Here is a 24,380-nt window from a genome sequence, read left to right on the forward strand (position 1 = left end):
TGCGCGCTGCCTGCCCGGGTTTGTGCCCGAGCCCGAGTCCGACTTGTTTCGCTGTCGCTTTGTCGCTCTGTGGCTGTGGCGTGCGAGCTGGACAGCAACCACGAGCTGCTCGGTGATGGTCGTGGGTCGAAGCGGGACGGCTGCTGCTGCGATGCTCGTAACCGCCAATCGTTTGTAGCGTTACCGGTTCCTGGTGTCGGTGTGCATTTGGTGGTGTTGGGACCAAACCAATACCATCAATTTTCCCACTAAGCCCAGTTGCTCCGGGGGTTGGTGAGGGTAACTCTCCGTTTTACTGTCTGGTCTGTCATTTCTGCCTATTGTCTAGGTCTAGGGCTCCGTATTGAGGCGTGGCCTGTCGCCCCCCATATTCGGATTTTCGGGATTTTCGGTGCGGGGGCCTCTCTCTTCAGCATTTGTATGCAAATATGCTCGGCCAAGGTGGCAGCGGTGGCTGGCAGAGGGGGCAGGGCCTGGCTGCCCATGGAAAGTGCAAATATTTTGACGTTTTAAATAATGTTGATTAAATGCAAAAGGTCTCAATTATTAAATTGATTGTTGAACCTGTAATTTTGTCTGTTTCTTCTGCTGTTGCCGGTCTTTCGGTTCAAATCGGTTCGGTTCAAACTGTCCCACCGATTTGTGGGTGCCGTCAAAAGATGTGGGAAAATTCTTATTTCATTTAACAACTTCTTTTGGCATTGGGAACATTTTCCTTTTGTGATGATAGCATTGGTGTTCAAAATATACTCAAAAACTATGCAATTTTTAATATTTGAAAATGCCTGCGACAAGTTTAAAGTTTTCTGTGAAACATCAAAATTTGTTTTGTTTTTTCCACTTTGGTATGCGTGGCGCCATCCAGTGGCCGCACTTGGCAGCTGTAAACCTGTCTAACAGGCCGACAATCTGCTCACCTGCTCCAACGCACACTTGTGCCCTCACACGCACACAAAGAGAGCAGAGCCGCATGCCACGCCCTCCACTGCGACTGTAACTCCAGAGAGCGAACGAGAGCGAGGGAGTAGTAAGAGAGAGTGAGAGCGCACGCGTAGATTCAATTCAAAATGGCGTCCTTACCAAAAAGTTGTTGTTGGACTTTGTGTCGCTTTGTAGCCAGGTCCGGCGACAGCAGGCCGCATTTCGAGCGGCATTTTTCATTCACAAAGTCGGTCGCCCGGAGACGGAACCAAAGACGAAGACGCAGAGAGCCCAAAAGCCAGAGAACAGTCATATTCGTTATTTCTTGGTTTTCTTTCAAAATAAAGCAACAAAAAAGCGACGGCAGAGCGGGCTCCCTCTCAACCACCTCTCTCTCGCCCAAGAGACAGACAGTTGTCACCTGAGAAGGATTTCCGCTAAAAGTTGAAAATGCATATTCATAAGCCAGCGACAGAGACAGAGACAGGCCCAGCGTCAACGTCAGCATCAGCGCCACAGCAATTAACCAGCATCAGGGAGGGACAAAAACCAACTAAAAGTTCATTTACACAAAGTAAATAGATCCAGATCGAACATCAAGATAATGCCCCAGAGAGCAAAACAAATTGTGCGCTGAGCAGACAAGGTTGATCCGATTGAAATGTTAATCCCCTTATGGTCCGGTTCGGTGCGGTGCGATTCTGTTTAGTTCTGTTCCTTATCGAGTATACTCTTACACAAATATTATTTGTAGACTTGTCTACGAAATGGTTATGTTCTTCATTGGATTATTATTTGATGATTTGCAGCTCTCAAAATCCTTTTAGCTTGCAGAGTATCCGTATGTCGTGCCTCTTATATTCTCATCCAAATGAAATTCTGTTCTAGGTTCTGTTCTGTATGGTAGGGCATACCGCTCGCTTCTGGTGCACGGTTCTCTTCTGGGCCAGCCTTGTAGGTCGGCTTCGCTGCACTAATTTGAGGGGAACAGTTCAAATGCACGTAATTGTTGCAATTACTCAATGAAATATTTATTAAATGCAAATTATGATTAGGCCAAGACTGCTTTTGCCACTGTTCCTTTTCCCAGCCAGTGTCTGTGTGAGTGTTCATTTGTGTGTGTTGTGTGTGTTGTGAGTATCTGTGCGCGGCTATTAGTGTGTGTGCGAGAGCTTCCATTGGGCCACGATTAATTGCCCATAAATCAAAATCAAATTACCGCCACACGAGACACGTGCAAATATGTCAAGCCAACACGTTTGCAAGTCAATCAGAACTGCGAATAAATTTATCACATTGTCACAGCTACGAATACTGTATATTAAAGTCATAGATCAAGTCAACGGCTTCATGTATCAGACAGATATGGGGCAGATGGACTTAGAGAACAATCGATATTTACATAAGTAAAAATTTATTGAGTAATCTGCTTGGTGGCTGCCATTTAAGTTTAGATTTTCTTGCAATTTATGAAGTGTATTTTAGTGCCAACTCTTTCTGTATTTGTATTACCTAATACCCTCCAGTCTACCCGCTTACCATTGACCCTGTTCCTTCCAACACTTCTGTCCGCGTTCATCCATTAGCCACTGCCATTATGTATTACGGAGGTCGCCATAATTCCACTTGATTATATTGAAAGTACCAGCAGAGCTTTACTTTGATATCTAACTTGGCCAAGAAATCACTTCAGGCAGAAGCGAATGGGAACGGAGAAAGAGAGGGAGAGAGAGAGAGGAAGAGAGCGAGCAAATACGGAAGCCAAATCGATTTTGTTACCAAATAACATTAATTCCCGAATTAAAGCCGAGAGCCAGGCATTTGTACAAATGAGACGATTAATTTCGGGTCAAGAGAAACCGAAGGAGAAACGCAGTGAAGGAGAATCAAACGGAAAATTCGAAATGAACAGCACAAACGCCCACCGAGGGAGGAAGGGCTGCCTAAGACGAGGAAAAACTAGAAGACGAGGGAAAAGCGCAACACGGAAACACCCACGAAACTAAAGGCGGAGACGGGTCTGGCAGGAATGGAGGTCCCGGCCATAAAGGGAAATGCAAAGCAATGAACAAAGTTCCCGACCAAATACAATTTATCATTCAAATAATAATGTGCCACAAATGACTGAACCCTCACGCGAAAGAGAAGGCAACAGCCGGGACGTGAATCAATCAAACTCCGGGCCAGAAAAGGACAGCAAAAGAGAGCGAGCCAGAAAGAGAGTTGGTCAGAAGTCTAGTTTCGGGTCGAGGGTTGTTTCGGGCTCAATGAAATGGAAACTGACTCCACTCCGAGTGGCATTTGCTCACTTGACCGTCTCTAACTTACATCGGCTCCAGGCCAGGTCCGTCTCCGAGTCTCCATTCAAATGAAATGCGAAGCAACGCGTTCAAATTACTTTTTAATGAGTCCAAGTCCAGGGGTTGAGTTGGCTTGGAGAGCGGTCAGCGGTTAGCGGGCTGCGGGGTATTGTTCTACTAGCAAAAATCAAACTGCAGACCAAAACCTCACCTTTGGAGCAGAACGAGGCAGAGAGAGAGAGGGAGAGGGAGAGGGACAGGACCGAAGCCATTCGATGCGCCTTTCAACGCCATAAACTGTGGAGTTTGAAGTGCAACGCGAATGGGGCAGCAGCAGCCACCACAGAGGAAGAGACGGCAAACTTTTTATGAATTTGTTTATGATGTACGAGGAGGCTAATGAAAGCGCCACAGCAGGCGCCAAATTGGGTCAGGACCGCCTGTGGTGGGGCTCCGCTTTTCGGGCACTTCGCCCATGAGTCCACATGGACCCACATGGAGACGGCACACAGCTGCCGTGTGTGCGTGTATTGACATTCAATTCGAAATAAATCAGGGTTTACGACTCCACCAGAAGAGCCAACGACTTCATTGCAGCCACCCGCTCCCGCCCGAGCCACTGCCGGTGCCGGTGCCAGTGCCAGTGCCAGGGCCAGTTCCCAGTCGGCTTCCTTCAAAGATCGTCGCTGGTGGCTATAACTCGACGTTTGGCTGTTAGCCGCTGGCCCGTTGGCTTTCATCCTGGCGTTAATTGGCAGCACCGACACTGCCCGAGCCAATAAATTTCCAGCCGAATGGCCCCGACTGCCCGACTCACTGTTCGTTGATGTATTCATTGAGTCCTGGGATTTCTGTGGATCTCCGCATTGAACGAGGTGAAGACAACACGCGTGATCTCTGGCCTGCTCTGAACCTACCTACACATGCGGTGGGGAAATTCCAACTGGGCCAATTAGCCACCAAACACAATGGAAATGGACCTGCCCAGGAATTTCAATTGACTTTTCAGCCACTGAATGCTGATGGCTTCATTGCACTGGAAAAACGCGAAGAAGCATCAATTAGTTAATGCAAAAACAACAAGTATGAAGGAATCTTTGGGAGGATAAACTTTTATTAGCAGAATACAAACTGAAGGGAAATACTCGTAAATCAGGTCTAATGGTGCCCCAACCTCTGCTCTCCCATCCGCCCCACTCTTCTCTCCGTGGCTCTCAACAATTTCACACTTTGGGAAACATTTTAAGCAGCGTCACTCGAAAGGAACACAAATAAAAAGCCACACAAAAAACCATCAACAAAAATTGTACACCCAAAAACACACAGAAACAACGAAAAAACAAAAAAAAAAACAAATGAAATGTTTTGGAAATTTGAAAATAATTGTTGACACTTTATTATTGTTGTTGTTGTTGCTGCCACGTAACAAGTGTGTGTGTGTGTGCCCCCTCCTTCCACCTACACCCGACACTCTTTGTGCACCTCTTGGCTGCACATGCGCAGGCCCAAAAAACTTCCGGCACCGCAGCCACAACAAAATATTTGAATAGGAAAAAATTTAGTTGTGTCACATTAAAAAGCAATTATCACCTTAAATTAACCAGCGGATCCGAAGCTGCCCCCGTCCGTGGTCGCGGGGAGTCGCGTACATTGCCATCGAAATATTCAAATTGCTCGACTCGACATTTTTTCTAATGACTTTTCAAAAGGAGCCACAAAAACAGGTGACAGTGGAGGGGACCTTTTAAGTGGGGAGGTGGGGGCACGTGGGTCTTGGCTCAAATTAACTTGTTGCTATTCTCAATTGGATGCGTTCGACTCGGTTCGGTTCGGTTCGGTTCGGTTCGGTTGGGCTCGTCTGGCTACGATTTTGTTTTGGGCTTGGGAGGTTACGAACGGTTGCGCTTTTAATTCGTTTTAAATTATTTTGTAGCTGGAATTTTGAGGTATCTTTCTGCAGGGGAGGAGAGTAGCACTTCTTGGGTTAAAGTTTAATTCAGCAGAGAATCGTGTTTGGGCATAGCTCCAGCACAGTGGTGCAGAATCTAAGATAAAAGGAAACTAAATTGGAAACTAAAAGAAGTTTTCCAGACAAAGCAGCGATTCATAAAGATTCTTTATCCCGAATGCCTTTTCTCCAAGCCAAATGGGATGTTCTTAGGCTATAATTGGCCTGCAAATCCTGAGATTTTCTGCAATTTTAGCTCTGAAACTGTTACTCCAGATAATCGAGAAACTTTTCTATCTATTTGTCACACTCTTCCCATATAACTCGCACCACTGCCATGCGTGAGTGTGTGCTGGGTGCTCTATGGGCGCTGCACTGAAACAAAAACAAAATGTTTTCCCTTTTTTTTTGTGTGGATGTTTTGACGGAAACATTTGTCAGCGATTTTCCAGCACCAGACCCGAAAGCTCAAAACGCGCTGGAAAACATTTGAACAATTTAATTAGAATCGTCTCCACCCGACCCCCAGCCCCCAACCCCCTTGACAAATTATCGTGTGTGGCAAGAAAAACAGTTTCCAGTGTGATTTACGTGCAGCATGTGTGACATTTGTCGCCCCGTTCGAGCCGGCTCCATTGTTGGCTTACATCACCACCGGCAATTAGCAAAGGAAGCGGGGCAACAGTTGAGGGCGGGGGTCAGTCTACAGCTGGAGCAGCTTCACCAGCAGCAGCAGGAAGAGGCTCTCCAGGAGCGGAAACCACCAGGGCATCTGCAGCCGGTGGGCAGTGACACTCTGCAAGGGATGAGGTCGCTGTTGCTGGCACAGGAATGACCGGGCGGAGACCAGGCACCAGTCCATGCCAGTAATGATCTCCTCTTCCATTTCTTTTCTTCCAATTTCGATTAGCTTTCGACCATTTACAAGAGTCATACAACTCTCCAAAGACTTGGATTTACTTCGTGTGAATATTTGTGTCTAGTTGTTCCTTAGAGTTCCATATAAATATTGAGAATTTCGTATAAGTTCCCACAAATGTTAATGTTTGCTTTGAGTGTGACAACAAATACGGAAAGTGTCTCAGGGAGAAGGTAATGCGGAATCGGAAATAATGTAACCATTTGCCACTGAACTAGAGACTTCTTCTGTTTTGGAATGTACAAATCTATTTGGATATATTACCAAGAAGTTATCCTCTTCCAGAAGTGCACAGGAAGACACTCTCAATGGAAGGGCAAGTTAAGGCAGGGGCACGAAAAGGTGTCCATATCGGAGATGTACAATTAATTAACAAAGGATGCCACAGAGGGGATATGGCACTCCCCCTCTCTCTCGATCTCTCTCTCGGAGACCACTCGCTTTGTGTTTGTGTGAGTGATATGATTTATATTGTCTCCCTGGCCGGCGCCACAGTCCAAATCCTCTGCGGGTCGGCATCTTTAATGTCTCAGAGCTCCGGCTTGATGTGTGTTTGCGTGAGTGCCAGTGGATGTGGATGTGGATGCCCCTCTAGATGTGGATGTGGATGTGAATGTGGAAGAGAGGAGTTTTTGAGGCTCTGGAGGATGATGCTGATGATGATGAGAGGCGGCTGCGCTTTTAATTCTTTTCTGTTGCTGCCGCTGCCTGTGCCGCTGCCTGTGCCCCTTCTCCGATGCTCAACTCTGACTTCTCGTTCTCAGTTTTCAAGAATTTCTGCAACGAATTTGGCTGACTTTTCACACCTCTCCCGCTGTTGCCGCCGCTACGCTCCAGTTTCAATCGGAGTTCGACACTTCCCCCGCAGCTCTGCTCTGCTCTGCTCTGCATTAAAAAGAGATTTGCCAGAGAGTTTGCTAATTATAATTTGGCACTCAGCCACACACCTTTCCCATTGCATTTCGCTTCAGAGCTACCCTTACCCCTACCTGGGTGGGTGGTGGAAGGGCTAATGAGCGGACCTGCCCTTCCGCGTGATGCTGCGGCACTGCAGGAAGGAAGGATTAAGCCCGACACAAGACGAGACGATGCGAGACGGAACTGAACGGATTTTACGGACTTAGGCTAATCCAAGGTCGTTGCCTAGCGCCGGCCGAAAGTTCGCCCTCAATTGGACTCGGATGCAGAGTCTCCGCTGTGCCGTGGCCCAGTTTATGGCCCAATTTCGAGTGCAAATGCAAATGAGGCCTAAGCTCACAAGTCAGCTAACGGTGCCAGTGGCTGATGTTGGTTCCACTTCATCTACTGCTGATGTTGCGCCTACTGATGCCGCTGCTGCCGCTGCTGCTCTGGTTGCTGCAACACAGCAGCAACGCCCCCTGGTAGATCGCTCCGGGTAGTCCAAGTCAGCATCTATCAAACAGAGAGAGAGAGAGAGAGAGAGCGGGAGAGAGCGAGAGCCATGTTCTTGAGGTATTATAAAGTGCATTGTGGCTACCAGTTAAGTGCATGTTGCTGGCCAGAGGGTACCACAGACGGAGCACGGAGCACGGCCCAGCCCATCCCAGCCCCAACCTCGGTAGGTGTGTAAACTATGTTGCTGCTGCCTGCTGCTGCCTGCTCCATCTCTGACTGAGCAGTCGGCAGAGAGCCAACCCATCAACAGCCAAAACGCCACGGGGTAGGACCTTTTTCTTGGCTCTTTTCTTCGCATACTTTTCTGCTACCCTGGCAGAGAGTGTTCTGTTTTCGTGGTGCAGCTTGCCAGCACCTTGAAGATATTCTAATATCAATTCTACATAGCAATGAAGAATACATTGACTGATAATTGTATTCTTCCTGATCCGCATTGGATATCTATGGGTATTCCATGCTTCGTTTCATCGGGATGCTCTCTCCTTGCATGTTCATATCTCCACTGTGTTCTGTGTTGTGCTCTGTGTCTCCCTGCAGCTTGGCGGCCTAACAGAGTGGGCGCGTACCCGTCCACGTCCAACGTTCACCTGATGCCACGCTGCAGTAGAACAGCTTCTGTTTAGCATGGAGGGCAGGAGGTGCAACGGCAGCAAGAGGTAGAGGTAGAGGCAGAGGCAGCAAGACAAACTGGCTTTCTTTCCATTCATGCAGTTGGGCCTGGCTGGCAACAAGTTGCCAAGCTATAATTACTGCATCCATGTCGCTGCAAGTTGCTACTTCATAAATTAGCATGCTGCTGCTGCTGCTGCTGCTGTTGATGTTCCCTCCTCTGCTCTGCTCTGCTGCAATGTTGCTGCTGCCTCCCTCCATTCAGCGTTCAGGCGGTTTGTCATTGCCATAGCTTAGGCCTAGAATGCCGCAGCGTTTTCCAGGGAAACCGAAACAGAGCCCGAACCCAAAAGCACAAATCACAAATCATATTGCAAGCATTAGGCTTCCGTGTGTTGTGTCCGAGTAGAGTCGGAGCCAAAGACAGAGGCACAGACAGAGACAGAGACAGGGCCCCAGACGAGGTCGTTCCCCGCCTACGGGCAGGCAGGCTACTCATCCCCATTCCCCCTCCCGACACTGCTGTTGCTCCTTTTTCTGTTTCTGTTTCCCTTGAATTCCTTGAAACCACGAAACGCCCTCCCAGCCACAGCCACAGCCACAACCGAAGATCCAGCTCGATCCTCATCATCATCCTTAGTCGCATCCTCGACATTGTCTTCGTCCTGCCCTTGTTAGGGTCGCCCTGTCTCCAGCTCTGACCCACAAACAATTTGTTTTTGCATTTCGCTGGCGGGTAGCATGATAGCCACCACCCCAAGAGAAACACACGAGACGAAAACTTGCTCTCAACATCATTATCACATGGGCGATCTGGGCAAAAACGAACAGCGGCGGACAGCAGCGGACAGTGGCGGACGGACACCCTTTGCGTGTCTCTCTGGCAGCTCGCCGCTCGCAGCTCTCGTCTCAAGGTTTCGATTTCAGGAAATCAATCTTGTTTTGGCATTTCGTGTTCTCCACTCTACAAAAAATACCAACTTGGTATATTGCGGCAGGCGGCAAAAATACCAGAAAAAAAGCAGAGAGGCTGCTACTCTGGGGATCATCATTAGCTGGGTCTCTTGGCTCGGGACAGACAGGAGCTGGCACATGACCCCAGGGCAAGGCTTCAGCTCTGGAGTTGGACTCGAAGTTGGACTTCTTTCGTGGTTGGTTAACACCCAAAACGAAATGAATGAGAGGCCGAAGCAGAGACAGAAACCAAGCCCAAGTCCGCGTCCAACTCGCAGAAGGAGGCTGATGATGTGGCTCTGTGCCCTGGGGGCATCAACTCGTAAGCGTTTTTGAAGACCTCCAGAGCAGCACGCGATTTATATACGACACCCAGATAGGGACCCAAAGGAAATGGCAAAGGCTGGGCAGGGGAGGGGAGAGGACAAACCACTCTCTATAAATCTCTGAAAACTTTTATTATTATTATTCCCTTATTAATGATTTCACTTGAACTTGTGTGAGCATCTACAAGCCCAAGCCCAAAACCAGATCAATGAAAAATTTTATTTTAATTGGGATTAGGCCAAGCTGTAAACAAGCCCAAAACAACTCACTCAGTGCGGCCCGGGCACGGACACGGACACGTGCAACACATTGGAGTGGAGTCTGTTTGAAATGCTAATAAAAGATAGATTTATCATCCGATGGATGCAAGCCAGAAGGCGCTACCATAATCATTACAGCAAATACTCGTAGTCAACATAGTCAACATCTTCAGCTTAAGCCGGGGAAGAGCAGCCCCAGAACAGAAACCGCTGCATCATGGCCAGTGTGACGAGGGTTCCTGCCTGCTGGAGTAGACCAAGACAGACCGATGCTCCAAGACCAGCGACAGGCCAAACACTTGCGTGTGTCACTGTGGTGACGCTCAAGTAGTCGACTGGCTCCAGCAACAGCAAGAGTCTCACTCGGAGCCACCTGATCAAGTTGGGTTAAAGGTGCCCATGCTGCACTGAGAGAATTTTCCCATAGATTGTGCAATAGATATGTCCGGAGGTGGCAACCTCAACCAGAGGTTGATTTCTTACAGTGCAGACTAAAGTGAAAATTAAGTCATCAAGCCCCACCAGTCAGAGGCAGAGTCCCAGAGTCCCAATGTCTTGGCTAGGTGAAGTAGGTGCTGGTGCTGTATGTTGGTTCCCCAAAAATACGGCCAAGACAGAGATATATGTGTATGAGCCGCCAGCCAGACACTTCTTGATGAGATTTGAGCTCATCAGGCAAGAGTGTCTGGCGACTGTTTTGCTACCTCTGTCTAAGAGAAGTCTGTGCCGTAGCTCCGTACGTACCTCTGTCTCTGGTGGCAGATGATGATGAATGGGCCCAGTTGACATATGAGGGTTTTAATCGTCATAGAAAACCTACGCATGCGATTCGAGCATTAAGAGTTTGAGAAACCAGAAATCAGAAATCAGGGAACGCAGAACAGATTCTTGCCTCATTTGGATGATAGGAAATTTGGCGGAGGTGGGGGAAGGGTTTTGGTTCTTAAGGCTGACTTAGGGCCACTCCCACGCTCTCTTTACTCTGTGGCCTTGTTATCCTGATCGCTTTGTTCGGGACAAATTGGCGGCATCCTTTTTAGAATGTAACAAAAACACTTGACTTGCAACCAAAAATGATCAGCGTCATCATACTCATCCTCATCCTCATCCTCATCGATCGGTGGATTGGTGGATCGGGGGATTGACGAGCGCCTCATCAAAAGGATAAATCGGCTTTCAACAACTTTTTTTCGCCTTTTGTTATGTTATGTTTGAGGGAAATGCCGAAAAGAAACCAAAGCCAGTGCCTGAGATGGAGTTGGAGTTGGAGACTTGGCAACAGCAGCAAATGTCAGTCAAGGGGCATTGATTATGATCATCAAATTATTGAGCGCCTATGAGCAGAGTTGAGTCCGGTCCGGTCCGGTCTGGTTGGGCTGCCTGTCTGTGCCACAAAACGCCCCCTTCCGCAGCAAAATGTTTGCCAGATGAAGACATGTACCACATAGATACTATATAGATGGAGATGTATGCGTACAAAAATGCTGACACAATCGAAGCAATTAAATCGTATGACGCTGCCCGAAACCCAAAACTCGAAAAACCAAATGCAATCGAAGCCCGAGTCCGAGTCGAGTCCAAGTCCAAGTCCGACTCCAGAGTCAATCGAAGAGCAAGAGCCGGGTGAAGACCTCTCGAGGAGCGGCAGGCGACGATCTCAACAGCGATAAATTGTTGTTTCGAGTCTTTACAACTTTAACAGGTGAGAAAATGGGTTCACTGTGGCTGCCTCTGTTGTCTCCGTTGCCTCTGTTGCTGTGGCTGGAACATGCTGATCTCATGCCTCATGTCATGCGTTGACTCCGCTGGAGTTGCTCATTCATGAGTCCTGTCCCTGCGCCTTGCCCCCTGCCCACAACTCTTCTAATTCGATTGTCGATGCCCAACTGATGCCAACCAATGAACGACCGGGCCCAGAAATCTCTTTCAGATCTCTCATCTCACATCCACAGCAGCCAGCGGCCATTTATTTCCACAACGCAGCAAATCTTGGTCCACTGGTGCGGCTCTCGTTGGCCATGTGTGTTGGGGACCGCTAGTGGATAATTTCACCCATAAATTGAGCCCGACTTCCGTTTCGATTGCGTGTCCGCGATAAAGGTTTTCCACTCGGTTCGTGTTCTGTTTTCGGGTTTTGATTTAGCCGAGGCGAGGTCATTCATGAATGGTAACTAGAGTGGAGGGTGGAGTCGATCCGCTTAATCTTTGATCTGTTTCAGTTCAATTGGTAGTCGGCAAAGGGTGGAACTAGACGAAATTCCACAAAGAGAGAGTGAATGGAGTGGTTAAGTGAATTTTCACAAACATTTTAAGCTGCATTCAAATGCAATCTAGGGAGCGATTTATTTATATAGACCATGTCTTCATATAGACACAAGTTTTAAGTATTTGGAAATATATTTGTTAAATATTTGCAGCTATTTTTAAACGAATGCTAAAGTAAACAGACAGCAAAGAAGAGATTCGCTCCCCCAGAAGTAGGCAATAAAATCTTTCACTTTTTAATGTAAATTTCAAGTGAAAAATGATTTAATAATTACTCGAAGCTTCCCTATTAACAGCATGTACTAAAGCTTGCATTATTGGATAATTAACCAAACTAATATCAATACTTAATTACATATATTAAACGTGGCAGGCAGCATTCTATATTTGTGATAGAGTTTCTCAAGTCTAAAGATTGACATGATTCACTTTTGCGGATCCGCCTCGATCGAGTTATGAGTGCAAATATTTTACAAACAATTCCACACGAAAACAAGTTTCAAGCTGTTCTGGACTTCATTCAATAAAAAACAGAAAAACAAAACAAAGATCAAAGCGGAATCAATCGGCTGGCAGCGGTGTGGTTTATGCAATCGAATGTCTCACTCCAAAACAAAGCCAATTACATTAATTACACATGATTTTTATTTCTCTCGCTGCCAGAACAATCGTATGATAACATGTCAGCATATCCACATTGAGGCGTCAATATTTTAGGGATATATGTACCTATATGAGTATCAGAGATTCAACTAAAAAGTATGGGAAATATCCAACAACGCAATTGGTTTATTTGTACAGTTTTGTTTTTTAGATTCTTTTTTTAGTTTTCCACGCTGGCAAGGCTAGCCTAGCGGCAAATTGGCGGCAATTTATTAATTCAAAATGGCCAGTAGGAGAAAAAAGTTCAAAAAGAGAAAAACAAATTTGAAACAAGGAAAAGTTCCGAAGCGTTAGATACCCTTGCAGGTCTTCATCTGATGGAGTAGTTGCCCAAATTGGCTAAGCCTTAACCTATATAAAATAGTTTAAGGATGCATTTTGTATGGTAAACTAATTTGATCCTGTAGGCTGCCAAACATCATGATTTTCGCTGGAATAAGTTGTTGCAACTCCATTGTCCATTCTCTGCCTTTCCAAGCACTCTTCAAAGTCAGCATACCCCTCAGGTATAGGCTGCACATCAATGTGGAGAAACGCAAATCCTATTTGTCAATTTATTTGAGCAAGTATGCGTGCAATCGCAACGAGCGGCAAACAACTGAGCGCAGAGCCACAGCCACTGCCGCAGCCACAGCGGCAACAAATGTCAATTGCTTAGGCAAAATTGCGCATAATTGACATTTTTCCAATTTGCTCATTCGTGCTGGAAGTGCTGGGGGAAAGAGAGGGAAGAGAGTGCGGAGGGGGAGAGAGGTCATTGTTAGATAGTTTTACCCCCCAACACACGAGCTGAACTCCTCGATTCCCTTCGTCACGCCCTTGGCTATAAAACTGTCTGCGGCAATGATTTAATTTCCCAAATATTTTCGAACATAAATTTGTAAAATGGGCAAAGCGGACCCAAGAGCAGGGTGTCAAGTAGTAGAGAAAGAACAAGATGCCGCCAAAGTCGGAGGGCATGAAATCAATGTGCAAGATTTCCAATGGTTTATGGTTTGTTTTGCGGCCACTCATTAGCCGGGCCAACTGGCTAGTCCCGAACCGAACGCCTCTGCCAGCGAGGGTTGCCACAGTCCCTCGTCCATGTCCCTCGCTCTCGAATGTGTCGCATTGTGTGGCTTCCATAATTATGAACCTTTTGTTGCTCAATCTGCTGCAACACTTGTTGCATTGTCCTGCGCTTTGTGTGTGGGTTTCCATAATTTCCGCCTAAAAGGATTTCACAGCTCATAGATAATCCCATTGGCATTTGAATGGCAATCTAAGGGGGAATGGGACTGCGACTGGACGTTCTATTGTTTCTGCCAGACAGAGGCGGTGGCTCCCAACATCAAGGGCTCCCCGTGTGGATTTTCCTTTCCAGATACTTTAGGATATTTTAAAGTGTATTTCCATATGCCTAAAATGGGTTTGAATCTTCAGGGATATCAGCACATTATGCGAATGTTTCCTTGCCTGTTTCGGTATATCTTTTACGTACTTGTTCCTGCCTTTTGTCTTCCTGCAGTCTGATCTGTTTGTCTTTTTCTTGGGCTGCTTAAGATCCTGCAGATTGGTTGCTGTTTCTCTTACATTTAAATCCTTGCGTTGGGTTTATGTTGAGTGATTTTACTCTGTTGTTTTGCATGGCAAATATATTGGCTATAACCTCTATAAATATATCTTTGAATGTACTTCCAGCTCCAACCTCTAGTCTCCATTTTTGGATCCTCTTGCCCGCTTCCGAACTGCCTCCCCGACTGCGTAGGGCCTTCTAAGGCTGCGTGAGATGTCTCCAGTCGTCGTCTGACAATGTCATGATGGCTTCTTGAAAAAATTGAAACGGAAACGTAGATGAAATACAAATACATTGTCTGACAAGTTGCCCCTTTCCTGCCCCACGGCTGTTGGCCATAGCGTGCGTGGCGTGGCGTGGCAGCGGCAGCGGCAGCAGCAGAGGCAGAGGGAGCGGCAGTGGTGGCGGCAAAAGTGGCCCCTATCATTATGGCTGTCGTCTTAGCCGAAATTGGTCGAGGAACCAGCCACAAACAACAAAAGTTTCTTACTTTGCGGATGCTCTTCCAGAATGGTTTCCTCTACCCTCTCCCCACTCTTTTTCTCTGCCCCTTCCCTGCCTATCCCTGATTTCTAGGCCTAAACATATTTGAGCCAAAAGATTCAACATTTTTCCCCTACCGAGTGGCTGTTTAATTTTTCTTTTTGTTTTTGGTAGACGAAAAAATTGATTTACGACTTCCTCTGGCAATGAAAATTCACTTTGAGGCTTTGAAAGCACTTTTGAGCTACTTCTGTCCATGCATGGGTCCGTGGTGGTGATCGCCGATTGAGCGCTCTAGCCAGAGTCCGAGCCCCAGTTGGGTCCCGAAGCCGGGTCGCACCGGGGCTCAGGGTGTTCATTTTTATAGACTCATTTAAGGCGATTATTTAGCAATTTTTTTAAGAGATTTCTTCACTGGTAGCTGGATGATTTTTCGCACACACAGAGACAGAGACTCTTGCAGTCTGTGCGCCAGTTAGTGGCGAAATTTATGGCTCAGAAAGTGAATCATTTAAGTTAATGACTTTCAAACGTGTTTCACACTCAAGTGCGAGCGGGACACCACACACACACTTCGTGGCTGAGTGGCGATGGTGAGGGTGAGGGTGAGGGAGATAGGCGATGGCTGATTGACTTGACTCACTGGGCAAGACAAGTAGCCGCAGTGATTGATAATGCGCTGATTGAATTATGGCCATAAGTGTAATTTGGCCAGTGGCAGTGGCAGTGGCCACAAACAGGGGTCACCAAATAGGCGCTGATGAAGATTTTCTTGAGCTAACAATTAACTTCTAAGGATTAAGAATGGAAACATAGGGGAAACTTTTATTTGGGGAATGATTATATCAAAAGTTAATGGATCATTCCCCACATGTTGCATCCCCCTGCACAGCTACACCCCTGTACTCGCTCTGAGCAGCGATTCCTTGGTCTTGGCCACATATCATGCTCGTATTTTGTTGCTGCTTTACTCCTAAACAAGAGACTCAAATGGAAGTTGGAAATTTGGGTTTTGTCTGCCCTGCCTGGGGGCGTTTTGGTTTCTTTTTCTGTTCAAATCTGAGCTGAGCTTTGGCTGAGTTTTGTTGGTTACGTTTTTCCGTCGTTCGTCTTGTGTTTTTGGCGGCAAATCAAAACGAGCTGAAGAAATTGGCAAATTGGCTGATGGCCAGTTGTCGGCGAAACCAAAAAGAGTTTTGCCTTTTGTGTGTGGCTCCAACTTTGGCTCCATCTAAATCCAAGTCCAAGTCTGAGGCCGAGTTGCAGATGGAGATGGAGTCCTCTGTCTATGCGTGCCAAAGTGCCAATGGCGTTTTAATTGGAAGTTGAAGTTTAGGACGGCGTCAGCTGCCGCCACAGACTGGGGGGATCGTTTATGAGCTGCCGACTGCTGTTGACTTTTATTTATTTAATGTTTCGGCTTTAGTGTTTGGTTTTTGCTTCGTTTTTTTTTTTGTTTATAATTTTATTTGGCTTTTCCTGCCCCGGACACGGAAAGAACAGGGCACGAACCTGTTCCCGATCCGGCTACCTGCAAAACAAAAAGAAGAATAACAGCGACTGAGTGGAAGATCGATGCAAAACTGGATTAAGTCCCTTTTACGCCCTAATCCACACTGAACCTGGCCGCTGGGACTCTCGGGTCGTCGTGTAATGGCCAAGAGTGTGAGAGGGAAAGAACTAGCACGAGTGGGTTGGAGCGAAAGAAAGAGCAAGAGCGCAGGCGAAGCCTGACCGAGACATGGCGCCAGTCAGTCAGTCAGTCAGTGGCCATTGTCATTGTCCCTCTAATAGGATCAGCAATGCTGTCTGAGCCCTGGCGTGAAATCCGCAAATCTATGTTTACCTTTGGCCCAACGAGGACCCGAAAAGGGGTTGGCCCTGCCGCTCATTCCTATTCCAATTCCCACTGGCAGCCCACTCCTTGTGGCAGTAGGTGTCTCTGTGTTTATTTGTTTTGTTTCCTTCCATTGTTTTTACAGCATATTCGCTCGCAGCAGTTACCCCAAAAATAGAGACAGAATCAGCCTGATCTTGGGCCGTGGTGAGTCAACAGAAAAACAAGACGAAAAATATTTGAAAAAGTTCGCATCGATGTTGATGGGAAAATTGTGCAAACAATAAGAAGCGCGAAAGGCCCGCAAAGCTCTTGAAACTCAAAATCAAGATATGGCGCACACACGCACACACGCACACACACTCAAGTGTTTGTATGGAGAAAGATACATTGTATTTATGAGAGTGTTCTCTGTACGAGTATATATGGATCTGGGCATCATTATGGCTTTCGATAGCAATTATTTGCTACCGTTTAATTGCGCGACGAGCGATTTTGTGGGCCGCTGTTGCCGGATTTTTCACACGCATTCGGGCCAGCACCTGTCTCGTCTCCCTCCCCATGCCCAGTCGAGAACTCCACTCCCCCCCTGTGTCTAATGAGTCGCAAATACCTACGCTCTTCCCGCTCCATTTCGCACCCAGTTCCGAGGCAGAGCTTAAAGTTTTCCTGCTCTTTGTGTAATTCGCACACTTTCCATGGGCATTTTCAAGAGCCTGCTGGACGATGTAAAGGGACTGGGTGGGGGCCTGCCAACTTTGGCAGTAATTTGCATAGGAAACTTTTAAATCATACCGATTGAAAATGCACCACCCATGACACCTGAGTGGACAGCCTTGGGCGGTGGAGAGCAGCTGCCACGATGGACACATTCATAAATATACATTGCCATATAAACAGATTCTTGGAACCAAAGGAATCCACTGAAATACAAGTTTAGATTAGGAATTCATTTAGCTCACTAATCGATAAGTTATTTAGTCGCGATGGGAGCACATCATTAAGAACATTCTGTACTGTCTGTCTGTTCATTCACTTTTACCCCCAATAATGCACTACTTAACTGACGCCTGCTCCTTGCTTTAATTTCCGTTTAGATCCCAACTGATCCCTTTGAATCCATTGCCAATATTTAGATCTAAAATATAGTTATGTAGCAATATGCTCAGCGGTTCCTTCTAATCGTTTCACTCATTCATTTCAGGCTTCCATTACTGAAACCAAATCTCCTGCCACAGATCAGCTCGGTCTACATATCCATAATTCATCAAATAATTATTAATATACTCGTACTCGTACATATTTATGGACACATCATACTCGTATCAGAGCACTTGTGGAATATTTCCCATTTTATGGGCCATATAAAAAACAGTTTCCATACTGAACAAACGAGACGAGCAGAGTCGAGTCGAGTCATTCCGGACTGACGCGATCACTTAATTACCTGTGCGAACTTTTCAACCGAACTGCCGGTGAGTAGAAAAAAACCCCCCCAGTCCACAGATGCCAGGCCCCGGAGCCAGCAGTTGCACGGAGAGGAGGGCTGGACTTCTACTTCTACTTTCAATCATCTGGCAAAAAGGAGAACCGGTTGTCAGTTGGGCTGACATTTTCACCTTGTTAATTATGCGCACGGTCATGCAAATCTCGTAATGAAGTGACGGCCATTGAGAGTTGCATTGTCAGCAGGCAATGATATTTTAATCGGATGCCTTGTACAAATACAGGGGAACTTAACTACGAACTTAAATGCCAAATACCTCCAGCTGGAGATGGAGCTGAGCTGTAGCTGGAGCCTAGCAAAAGTACTGGCGTGGGGGCTTGACGCGGCCGTACTCTCCGTACTCTGTGGGTGGAACCTTAATGTTCATTGAATCTGCGTCGAGCTTCTCCTGGCGCTCCGCCAGAATCCGCTCCGCATCCTGCTGGGTCACCGTGTGCTTCTGGAGCAGGCGATGGCGACGAGCGTAGCGCAGAAAGTGCTCGTCCCCGTACATCTGGCGGCTCTCCAAGTAGATCTGCGGAAGCCGACCATAGAGTTTGGCCTGCATTTGCGGATACCACGACATGCGCTCCTTCCACTGTTCATCGATGGCCGACATGTGAGCGGTTATGGAGCGCTGGCAGCGCTCCGCTGTGACCACATCTGATGGCATGGTCAAACAATGTCAATTTCGCTGTGGTTGTAGTGCAGAAGTAGGCCTCAGATGTGCCTGTCCGAATGTCAGTATCTGGGAATGTGCCAACTTTGGATGAGCACTCGACCTGGGCACATGTGATTGGCAGCTGGGGCGAGCGTTCCGTTTCCCTAATCGCATTAGCAGAGCCACCACTTGACAAGCGACAGGTGCCTTCGGTGCAGGTCCAGTTCAGCCGCTCCTAAGCTGCCACCGCCAGCTGTGCGAAGAAAACTCCCACTTTTTCACTCACATAACCCAGAACAGCATTCTGGCAGAATTCGAACAGTCCTTGGGGCAGGAGAGGCCTATGCTTTGAGAGGACTAAAAGTCAAATTAGAGCTGCATTCTGGTTTCATGCCCGATGCTTTTATTTAGCTTTTGGTAAAGTAGACAACCAAATCGCAACGCGGAATACCGTCTACAGACCAGGTGCTATTCAGATAGTATCGGCCATCCGGCACTACCGACTGGACGATCTTGTTTATATGCTGAACGGGAACCTTATCCAAGATGATATCGTGCTAGAACCGAGGAAAGACAGACGACACTTTTCGCTGTAGAATTGAAAGATTTGATTGGATTGGACTGCACTCACGTGGTAGGGACAGGTGTGGTTGAGGTTCGAGAACTCGGAAAAGGTTTGGAACATCCAGTTGACAATTACGTTGCTGCGATCCCGCAGGAACTTGCAGGCGTCGAAGCGGACATCGAAGTTGTACAGGATCCTCCTGTTCTCGCGCATCCTTACCTGGACACTGGTCTGCAAAGAGCGAAAGTTATGTGGCTCGGCATGTTTGGAGAATGATCCTTACCACGGTGTTGGTAATCGGAAGCTTGTGCAGCTTGGTTTTCAATGACATGTATTTGTAGGTGCGATTCACAGATCTCAAAAAGCAGTAGTCAAATTCCATGAACTTGCGATCGCGGACCAGGCAGCGAACATTGTTGAACTCAAAGTGTCCGCCTATCTGTTCGGATACAACTCCTTAGCTCACACTCGAATATATATTTGGATTCCTTACTGCGATCGGTCCCATGGCAATTAGTATAAAGTACCGCAGAGCATTCATTCTGGAACAAGACTGCGAATGAAATCCACATACTAACTCAAGCGACTATCAGTGCTACAATTAAAATGTTTCGCTCCATTAACGTCATTAGTTAGCCTACCCAAATATCGATCTCCGAAATGTGTAAGCCCATTACAATAGTGTGCTTATGATTTTAAACAACAATAATTTTGATCAGTGCGAGTCTGATGATCCACGAAGTGAGAACTAATAATGCAAGCAGTGCAGAGACTTTCCACATAACAAAACCGATACACCGATTTTGGGGAACGTAAGCTGCTGTCATGGGTCGCTGCTGTTAAATTGTTATATTTTAGGGATAGATCCATACCTTCAGGAATGAATGCATGGACAAAGTTGAAATAGAACAGTTTCATGCTGGCCAGCTTTTGACACAATGTTACAGCGAATATTCGATATAAATGGCGGCTCAGTGGCGCCAAGGTTGTCATTGCTGTCCGTAACGCCACCATGACTACAACATGAGTTCTACATTATACAATTACATGTATTTAATATTATGCTAACATTTCACATACAATTCTTAACATTTTCTGATTTTACAAACAATGCAATCAAAAGATTTCTTCAAAACTAACCCATCTTGTGGCAAATTGATTGAAGATTATGTTAAAATTATAGTTTTAAAGCTGAAAGTCTTAACTAGCTGGTAATATTAAACAGAAGATCAAAATCGAGATCCCCACTTACTTATTTTACCGTTGGCAATATAATTTGTATGGACCAGCAGCATGCTGCGAATACTAAGCAGCACTGTTCCCCAACATTTTCCATGGAATAAGCAACACTTAGTACCCTTGCAGGGAATTGAAAATTGAGAAAATGCCGGAAATCTTTGGCTCTAATCAATGAAAAAGCCAGCAAATATGCGTTGGAGAGATATCTTAACAAATCTTGCATAATATAAAAACATTGAGGCATTATTATGTTTAAGAGCAGCTTTGAAAGTCTAAGAGAGTCTAAGTTGGATGGCAATATACAACAGAATATTAAACTCGAGTAAATATCACATAGACAGAGACCGATTAACCTTCTGTTGACCAATGGGTGTTTAAGTGCAAACTATGAAATAAATGAAATTTAAAGATTTTTAACGCAGTTTAGCTGAATGAAACGGTGCCCATTCGAATTTATTCGTAAACAGGGGGAATGGGTGGCTACAATAAACATTTACAGGCAGTTTTATTTTGCAAAATTGGACAAAATGCGTACCTATTAAAAAGGCGGGCCTTCAGTGTGTTAAGTTTAAACAGTCACCCGGAATGAGCCATACCAAAAAAACAAAACAAACCACAAATTCGGCGGGAAAATCGTTTTAAAAAGTGAAATAATAATAATAATGCCGGATGATGCACAGGAATGGCGAAAAGCCAGACGCTTCCTTAAGGAGCGCCTGCAGCGGGACTACACAACGCTGCGGGGCTACCAGGAGGAGCGCTCCAACGTGCGCCAGTTGCTGCAGCGCACCGCGGAAATGGGAGAATCAAACTCCTTGCTGTTGATAGGGCCGCGCGGCGCTGGAAAAACCACAGTATGATCAAATGACTATGCCATTATTTGCATCTAAAGCTTACCAGAGTCCTTGCAGCTCATCAATGCCGTGCTCACAGATCTGCTGCTCAACAAATCGTTCGTGGACAACACGCTGATAGTGCACCTGGACGGGAATCTGCACACGGACGACCGCATTGCCCTTAAGTCAATTACGGTGCAAATGCGGCTGGAGAATGCAGCCGATGGCAAGGTCTTTGGCTCGTTCGCCGAAAATTTGGCCTTCCTGCTGCAGTGCCTCAAGGCGGGAGACAAGAAATCCAAGAGCGTTGTGTTTTTTCTAGAGGAATTCGATCTGTTCTGCACGCATCACAACCAAACGCTGCTGTACAATCTTTTTGACGTGTCGCAATCGGCGCAGGCCCCGATCTGTGTGCTGGGAGTGACGTGCCGCCTGGACGTTATCGAGCTGCTGGAGAAGCGCGTCAAGTCACGGTTCTCCCACAGACAAGTGTTTCTGTTCCCCAGTGCCGATCACTTTGAGGAGTACACAAAGCTCTGCCAGGAGCTCCTCTCGATACCGAGCAACAGGGAACTTAAGGCCATGGCCGACCGCATTGACAGCCTGGAACTGCTCAAGTCGGATGCCCTCAACTTTCATCGCAACCACTTCGACGGCGTGGAGTACGAGTTCGACAACAAATTCGTGGACAGCTGGAACAAGCACCATGCCAAAATGATCACATCCTCACAGGCCCAAAAAAGTCTTCAGATGCTGTACGATTTCGACATCAGCGAGGCATTCCTCAAGAACTTCCTATTTCGCCTGGTGGCGCAACTAAAGCCAGACGTTCCCCACATCACTGTCGACCAGCTCACGGCGCTGGCGGCCCAATGCGAGGGTGATGATAAGATCGACCTGCTCTGCGGACTCTCTGTGCTAGAGCTGTGCCTCATCATAGCCATCAAGCACCACTCGGAGATCTACGATCGGGATCCGTTCAACTTTGAGATTGTATTCGCGCGCTTCTCCAAATTTGCCAAGGTCTCAACCACTATGCAGAGCGTGGAGCGTTCGATTGTCCTGAAGGCGTTCGAGCATTTGCGCATCGGTGAGCTGATAATGCCGCTCACAAACAGCGGCGCGGGCAAGGTGCAGAAGGAGTTCGAAATGCACAAAATGGCACTGACTTATGGCCAGATTCAGCAGGCAGTGCAGCGGTACCAGGCTTTGCCCACGGAGGTGGCACAATGGGCGCAGAGCTCGCTTATCTAGTGAGGGGTCGCTACTTATCCCTGAAAATTCCTTAATCATTGATCTTATTTATTTATGTAATAAATTAGGCTTTTATATATTGAACTTGTTCTTGTTCTCGCTCTGTATATATTGAACAATATGTGTATGTACGAATGTATTCAGGTCAGGCCTGAGGTCTTATCTGGTCCGAGTCGAAACTGATCGATAATGCTAATTCCTGGAGCCAGCCGCATGTGGGTGCACCAAAAATGTGGGTGACTTTCCAATATAAAAGCCGTTGAGGTGGGAGCAGCAGTGACAGGCTAACTTGGAGTGTCATCAGCATGAGATCCTTAACTGTCCTAGCCGTTCTCCTCCTGCTGGTGTTCGTGGCCTTCAGCCAGGCAGATGACAGCCCGGGCTTCTTCCTGAAGATCACCAAAAACGTGCCACGTCTGGGCAAACGCGAGAGTTTGGCAATGAAGAACCTGAAGACCATTCCACGCATAGGACGAAGTGAACAGCAGGTGAGTGAGCCATTAAACCATTCCTCAAGCATTCCTCTCGAGAGTATTGCCTGCCTTTCAGGCCGCTGTGACACCTCTGCTGTCCTGGCTGTGGGATTTGGACGTGTCGCAGCCCAGCAAGCGGCGCCTGGCCACAGGGGAGCCAACTGGCCAGGAGCGAGAGCTGACCGTGGTGCAGCCGGTGAACTCGAACACACTGATGGAGCTCCTCGACAACAATGCCATTCCCAGCGAGCACGTGAAGTTTGTGCATTGGAAGGACTTTGATCGTGCCCTCCAATCGGACACGGATCTGTATGCCAAAGTCATTCAACTGGGCCGCCGTCCCGATCATCGTCTCAAGGAAGATCTCAACTTCAGCAGCTACGTGCCCATCTTTGACAGCAACGGCGACCAGAATACCCCCTTCATGATGTACAACAACAACAACGAGGATCGGGATCTGTATGGCGGGGCCAATCGCTACGATCGCAACTTCTTGAAGTACAATCATTTGTAAGGCCAGAAGTGACTTATCATTCTACAGCGAGAGCTCTCTTTGGACATCGAGCTCCAAGAGATCTGTCACAGCTTATACCATATGCGTGTGTGTGTATTCGTTTTGTGTATTGCTAATGTCTTTTTATGTGCGCAAATCTTGAAGTAAAGTCGAGAATACCAAAGAACATTGCTCTGGGGAGCCTTTCGTTTATCTGGATGTGGTCCCGTCCCGGAAGGCAGTCCAGTCCACAGCCTCTGCTCTGACTGATAGCAGCAGCCCATTAACGGTCCTTCTTCTGTGGCACATTACAATCGCCCTGCGGATGTGTCAACAACCTAACGGCTCGGCTCTCTTCCTCCTCTCTTACTTTTCTTTAGGAATGACTCAATGGAACGATTTCTGCTTATCAAATTTATGTGACATTATACATATTAGGGAATTCCACCAGTCTTTAAATAAAATCGCATTCCTACGGGATGGAGCTTTGGTGGATGCTTCACCGGGACTGGTTCACCGCATTTCGCTTTATAATTCAATTAAATGAAGTTCAAATTGAGTTCGCAAACAGGATTGTGTCCGTCTGGCGCCGAAGCATATTAGGATTCAATGTATTTATTTTGTTTAATTAGCGATCCGTTGTTAAATATTTGACACGCTATTGTTGCTGTTGACCAGAATTCGCCAGACCAGCCCAGCCTGGCAATTAAAAGTCCATAAAGTAAACAATTGGAAATTACAATCCGGCCTCGTACTCTGCTCTGCTCGCCGGAACAGACTCCATGACGCGACTCCACAAACTTGACTTTGAAATTTTTGCAATGGATTCCCGGCGTGGCTGTTATTATCGATTTTTTTCTCAATTTCTATTTTCAGTGCAAGCGTAGAACAAACAAGTTTGCCACGAGAGCGAGAG

General features: G+C 46.9%; 5 protein-coding genes across 5 annotated transcripts; 2 read left to right on the top strand and 3 right to left on the bottom strand.

Moving 5' to 3' along the window:
* Window positions 1–5,659: 5,659 nt before the first annotated feature.
* On the bottom strand, window positions 5,660–6,201 carry LOC117890643. The gene has a single exon (XM_034795595.1). It carries the CDS (start codon window positions 6,101–6,103, stop codon window positions 5,873–5,875), a length of 231 nt encoding a protein of 76 aa, XP_034651486.1. The 5' UTR covers window positions 6,104–6,201; the 3' UTR covers window positions 5,660–5,872.
* Window positions 6,202–18,212: 12,011 nt separating this feature from the next.
* LOC117892286 lies at window positions 18,213–18,631 on the bottom strand. Its single transcript, XM_034798406.1, has one exon. The coding sequence runs from the start codon at window positions 18,614–18,616 to the stop codon at window positions 18,257–18,259; it is 360 nt and encodes a 119-aa protein (XP_034654297.1). The 5' UTR covers window positions 18,617–18,631; the 3' UTR covers window positions 18,213–18,256.
* Window positions 18,632–19,011: 380 nt separating this feature from the next.
* On the bottom strand, window positions 19,012–19,716 carry LOC117892287. Its single transcript, XM_034798407.1, has 4 exons — window positions 19,663–19,716; window positions 19,453–19,608; window positions 19,236–19,400; window positions 19,012–19,161 (listed from the first exon to the last, which is right to left on the bottom strand). The coding sequence occupies exons 1-4, from the start codon at window positions 19,708–19,710 to the stop codon at window positions 19,012–19,014; spliced, it is 519 nt and encodes a 172-aa protein (XP_034654298.1). The 5' UTR covers window positions 19,711–19,716.
* A 1,285-nt stretch (window positions 19,717–21,001) lies between these two features.
* On the top strand, window positions 21,002–22,582 carry LOC117892280 (origin recognition complex subunit 4). The gene is made up of 2 exons (XM_034798400.1): window positions 21,002–21,262; window positions 21,320–22,582. Exons 1-2 carry the CDS (start codon window positions 21,071–21,073, stop codon window positions 22,496–22,498), a joined length of 1,371 nt encoding a protein of 456 aa, XP_034654291.1. The 5' UTR covers window positions 21,002–21,070; the 3' UTR covers window positions 22,499–22,582.
* Window positions 22,583–22,662: 80 nt separating this feature from the next.
* On the top strand, window positions 22,663–23,651 carry LOC117892285. Its single transcript, XM_034798405.1, has 2 exons — window positions 22,663–22,986; window positions 23,048–23,651. The coding sequence occupies exons 1-2, from the start codon at window positions 22,804–22,806 to the stop codon at window positions 23,483–23,485; spliced, it is 621 nt and encodes a 206-aa protein (XP_034654296.1). The 5' UTR covers window positions 22,663–22,803; the 3' UTR covers window positions 23,486–23,651.
* The last annotated feature ends 729 nt before the right edge of the window (window positions 23,652–24,380 follow it).

Source organism: Drosophila subobscura, chromosome E (assembly GCF_008121235.1).
Source record: "Drosophila subobscura isolate 14011-0131.10 chromosome E, UCBerk_Dsub_1.0, whole genome shotgun sequence".
Taxonomy (NCBI): Eukaryota; Metazoa; Arthropoda; class Insecta; order Diptera; family Drosophilidae; genus Drosophila; species Drosophila subobscura.

Bases quoted from the DNA above. Each gene is read 5' to 3' on its own strand.
- LOC117890643 (XM_034795595.1), bottom strand. From the start codon at position 6,103: ATGACTCTTGTAAATGGTCGAAAGCTAATCGAAATTGGAAGAAAAGAA.
- LOC117892286 (XM_034798406.1), bottom strand. From the start codon at position 18,616: ATGCCATCAGATGTGGTCACAGCGGAGCGCTGCCAGCGCTCCATAACC.
- LOC117892287 (XM_034798407.1), bottom strand. From the start codon at position 19,710: ATGAATGCTCTGCGGTACTTTATACTAATTGCCATGGGACCGATCGCA. The intron at 19,609-19,662 runs GTAAGGAATCCA...GTATCCGAACAG, and splicing joins TTGCCATGGGACCGATCGCA to ATAGGCGGACACTTTGAGTT. The intron at 19,401-19,452 runs GTAAGGATCATT...CGCTCTTTGCAG, and splicing joins TTCCGATTACCAACACCGTG to ACCAGTGTCCAGGTAAGGAT.
- LOC117892280 (XM_034798400.1), top strand. From the start codon at position 21,071: ATGCCGGATGATGCACAGGAATGGCGAAAAGCCAGACGCTTCCTTAAG. The intron at 21,263-21,319 runs GTATGATCAAAT...GAGTCCTTGCAG, and splicing joins GCGGCGCTGGAAAAACCACA to CTCATCAATGCCGTGCTCAC.
- LOC117892285 (XM_034798405.1), top strand. From the start codon at position 22,804: ATGAGATCCTTAACTGTCCTAGCCGTTCTCCTCCTGCTGGTGTTCGTG. The intron at 22,987-23,047 runs GTGAGTGAGCCA...CCTGCCTTTCAG, and splicing joins TAGGACGAAGTGAACAGCAG to GCCGCTGTGACACCTCTGCT.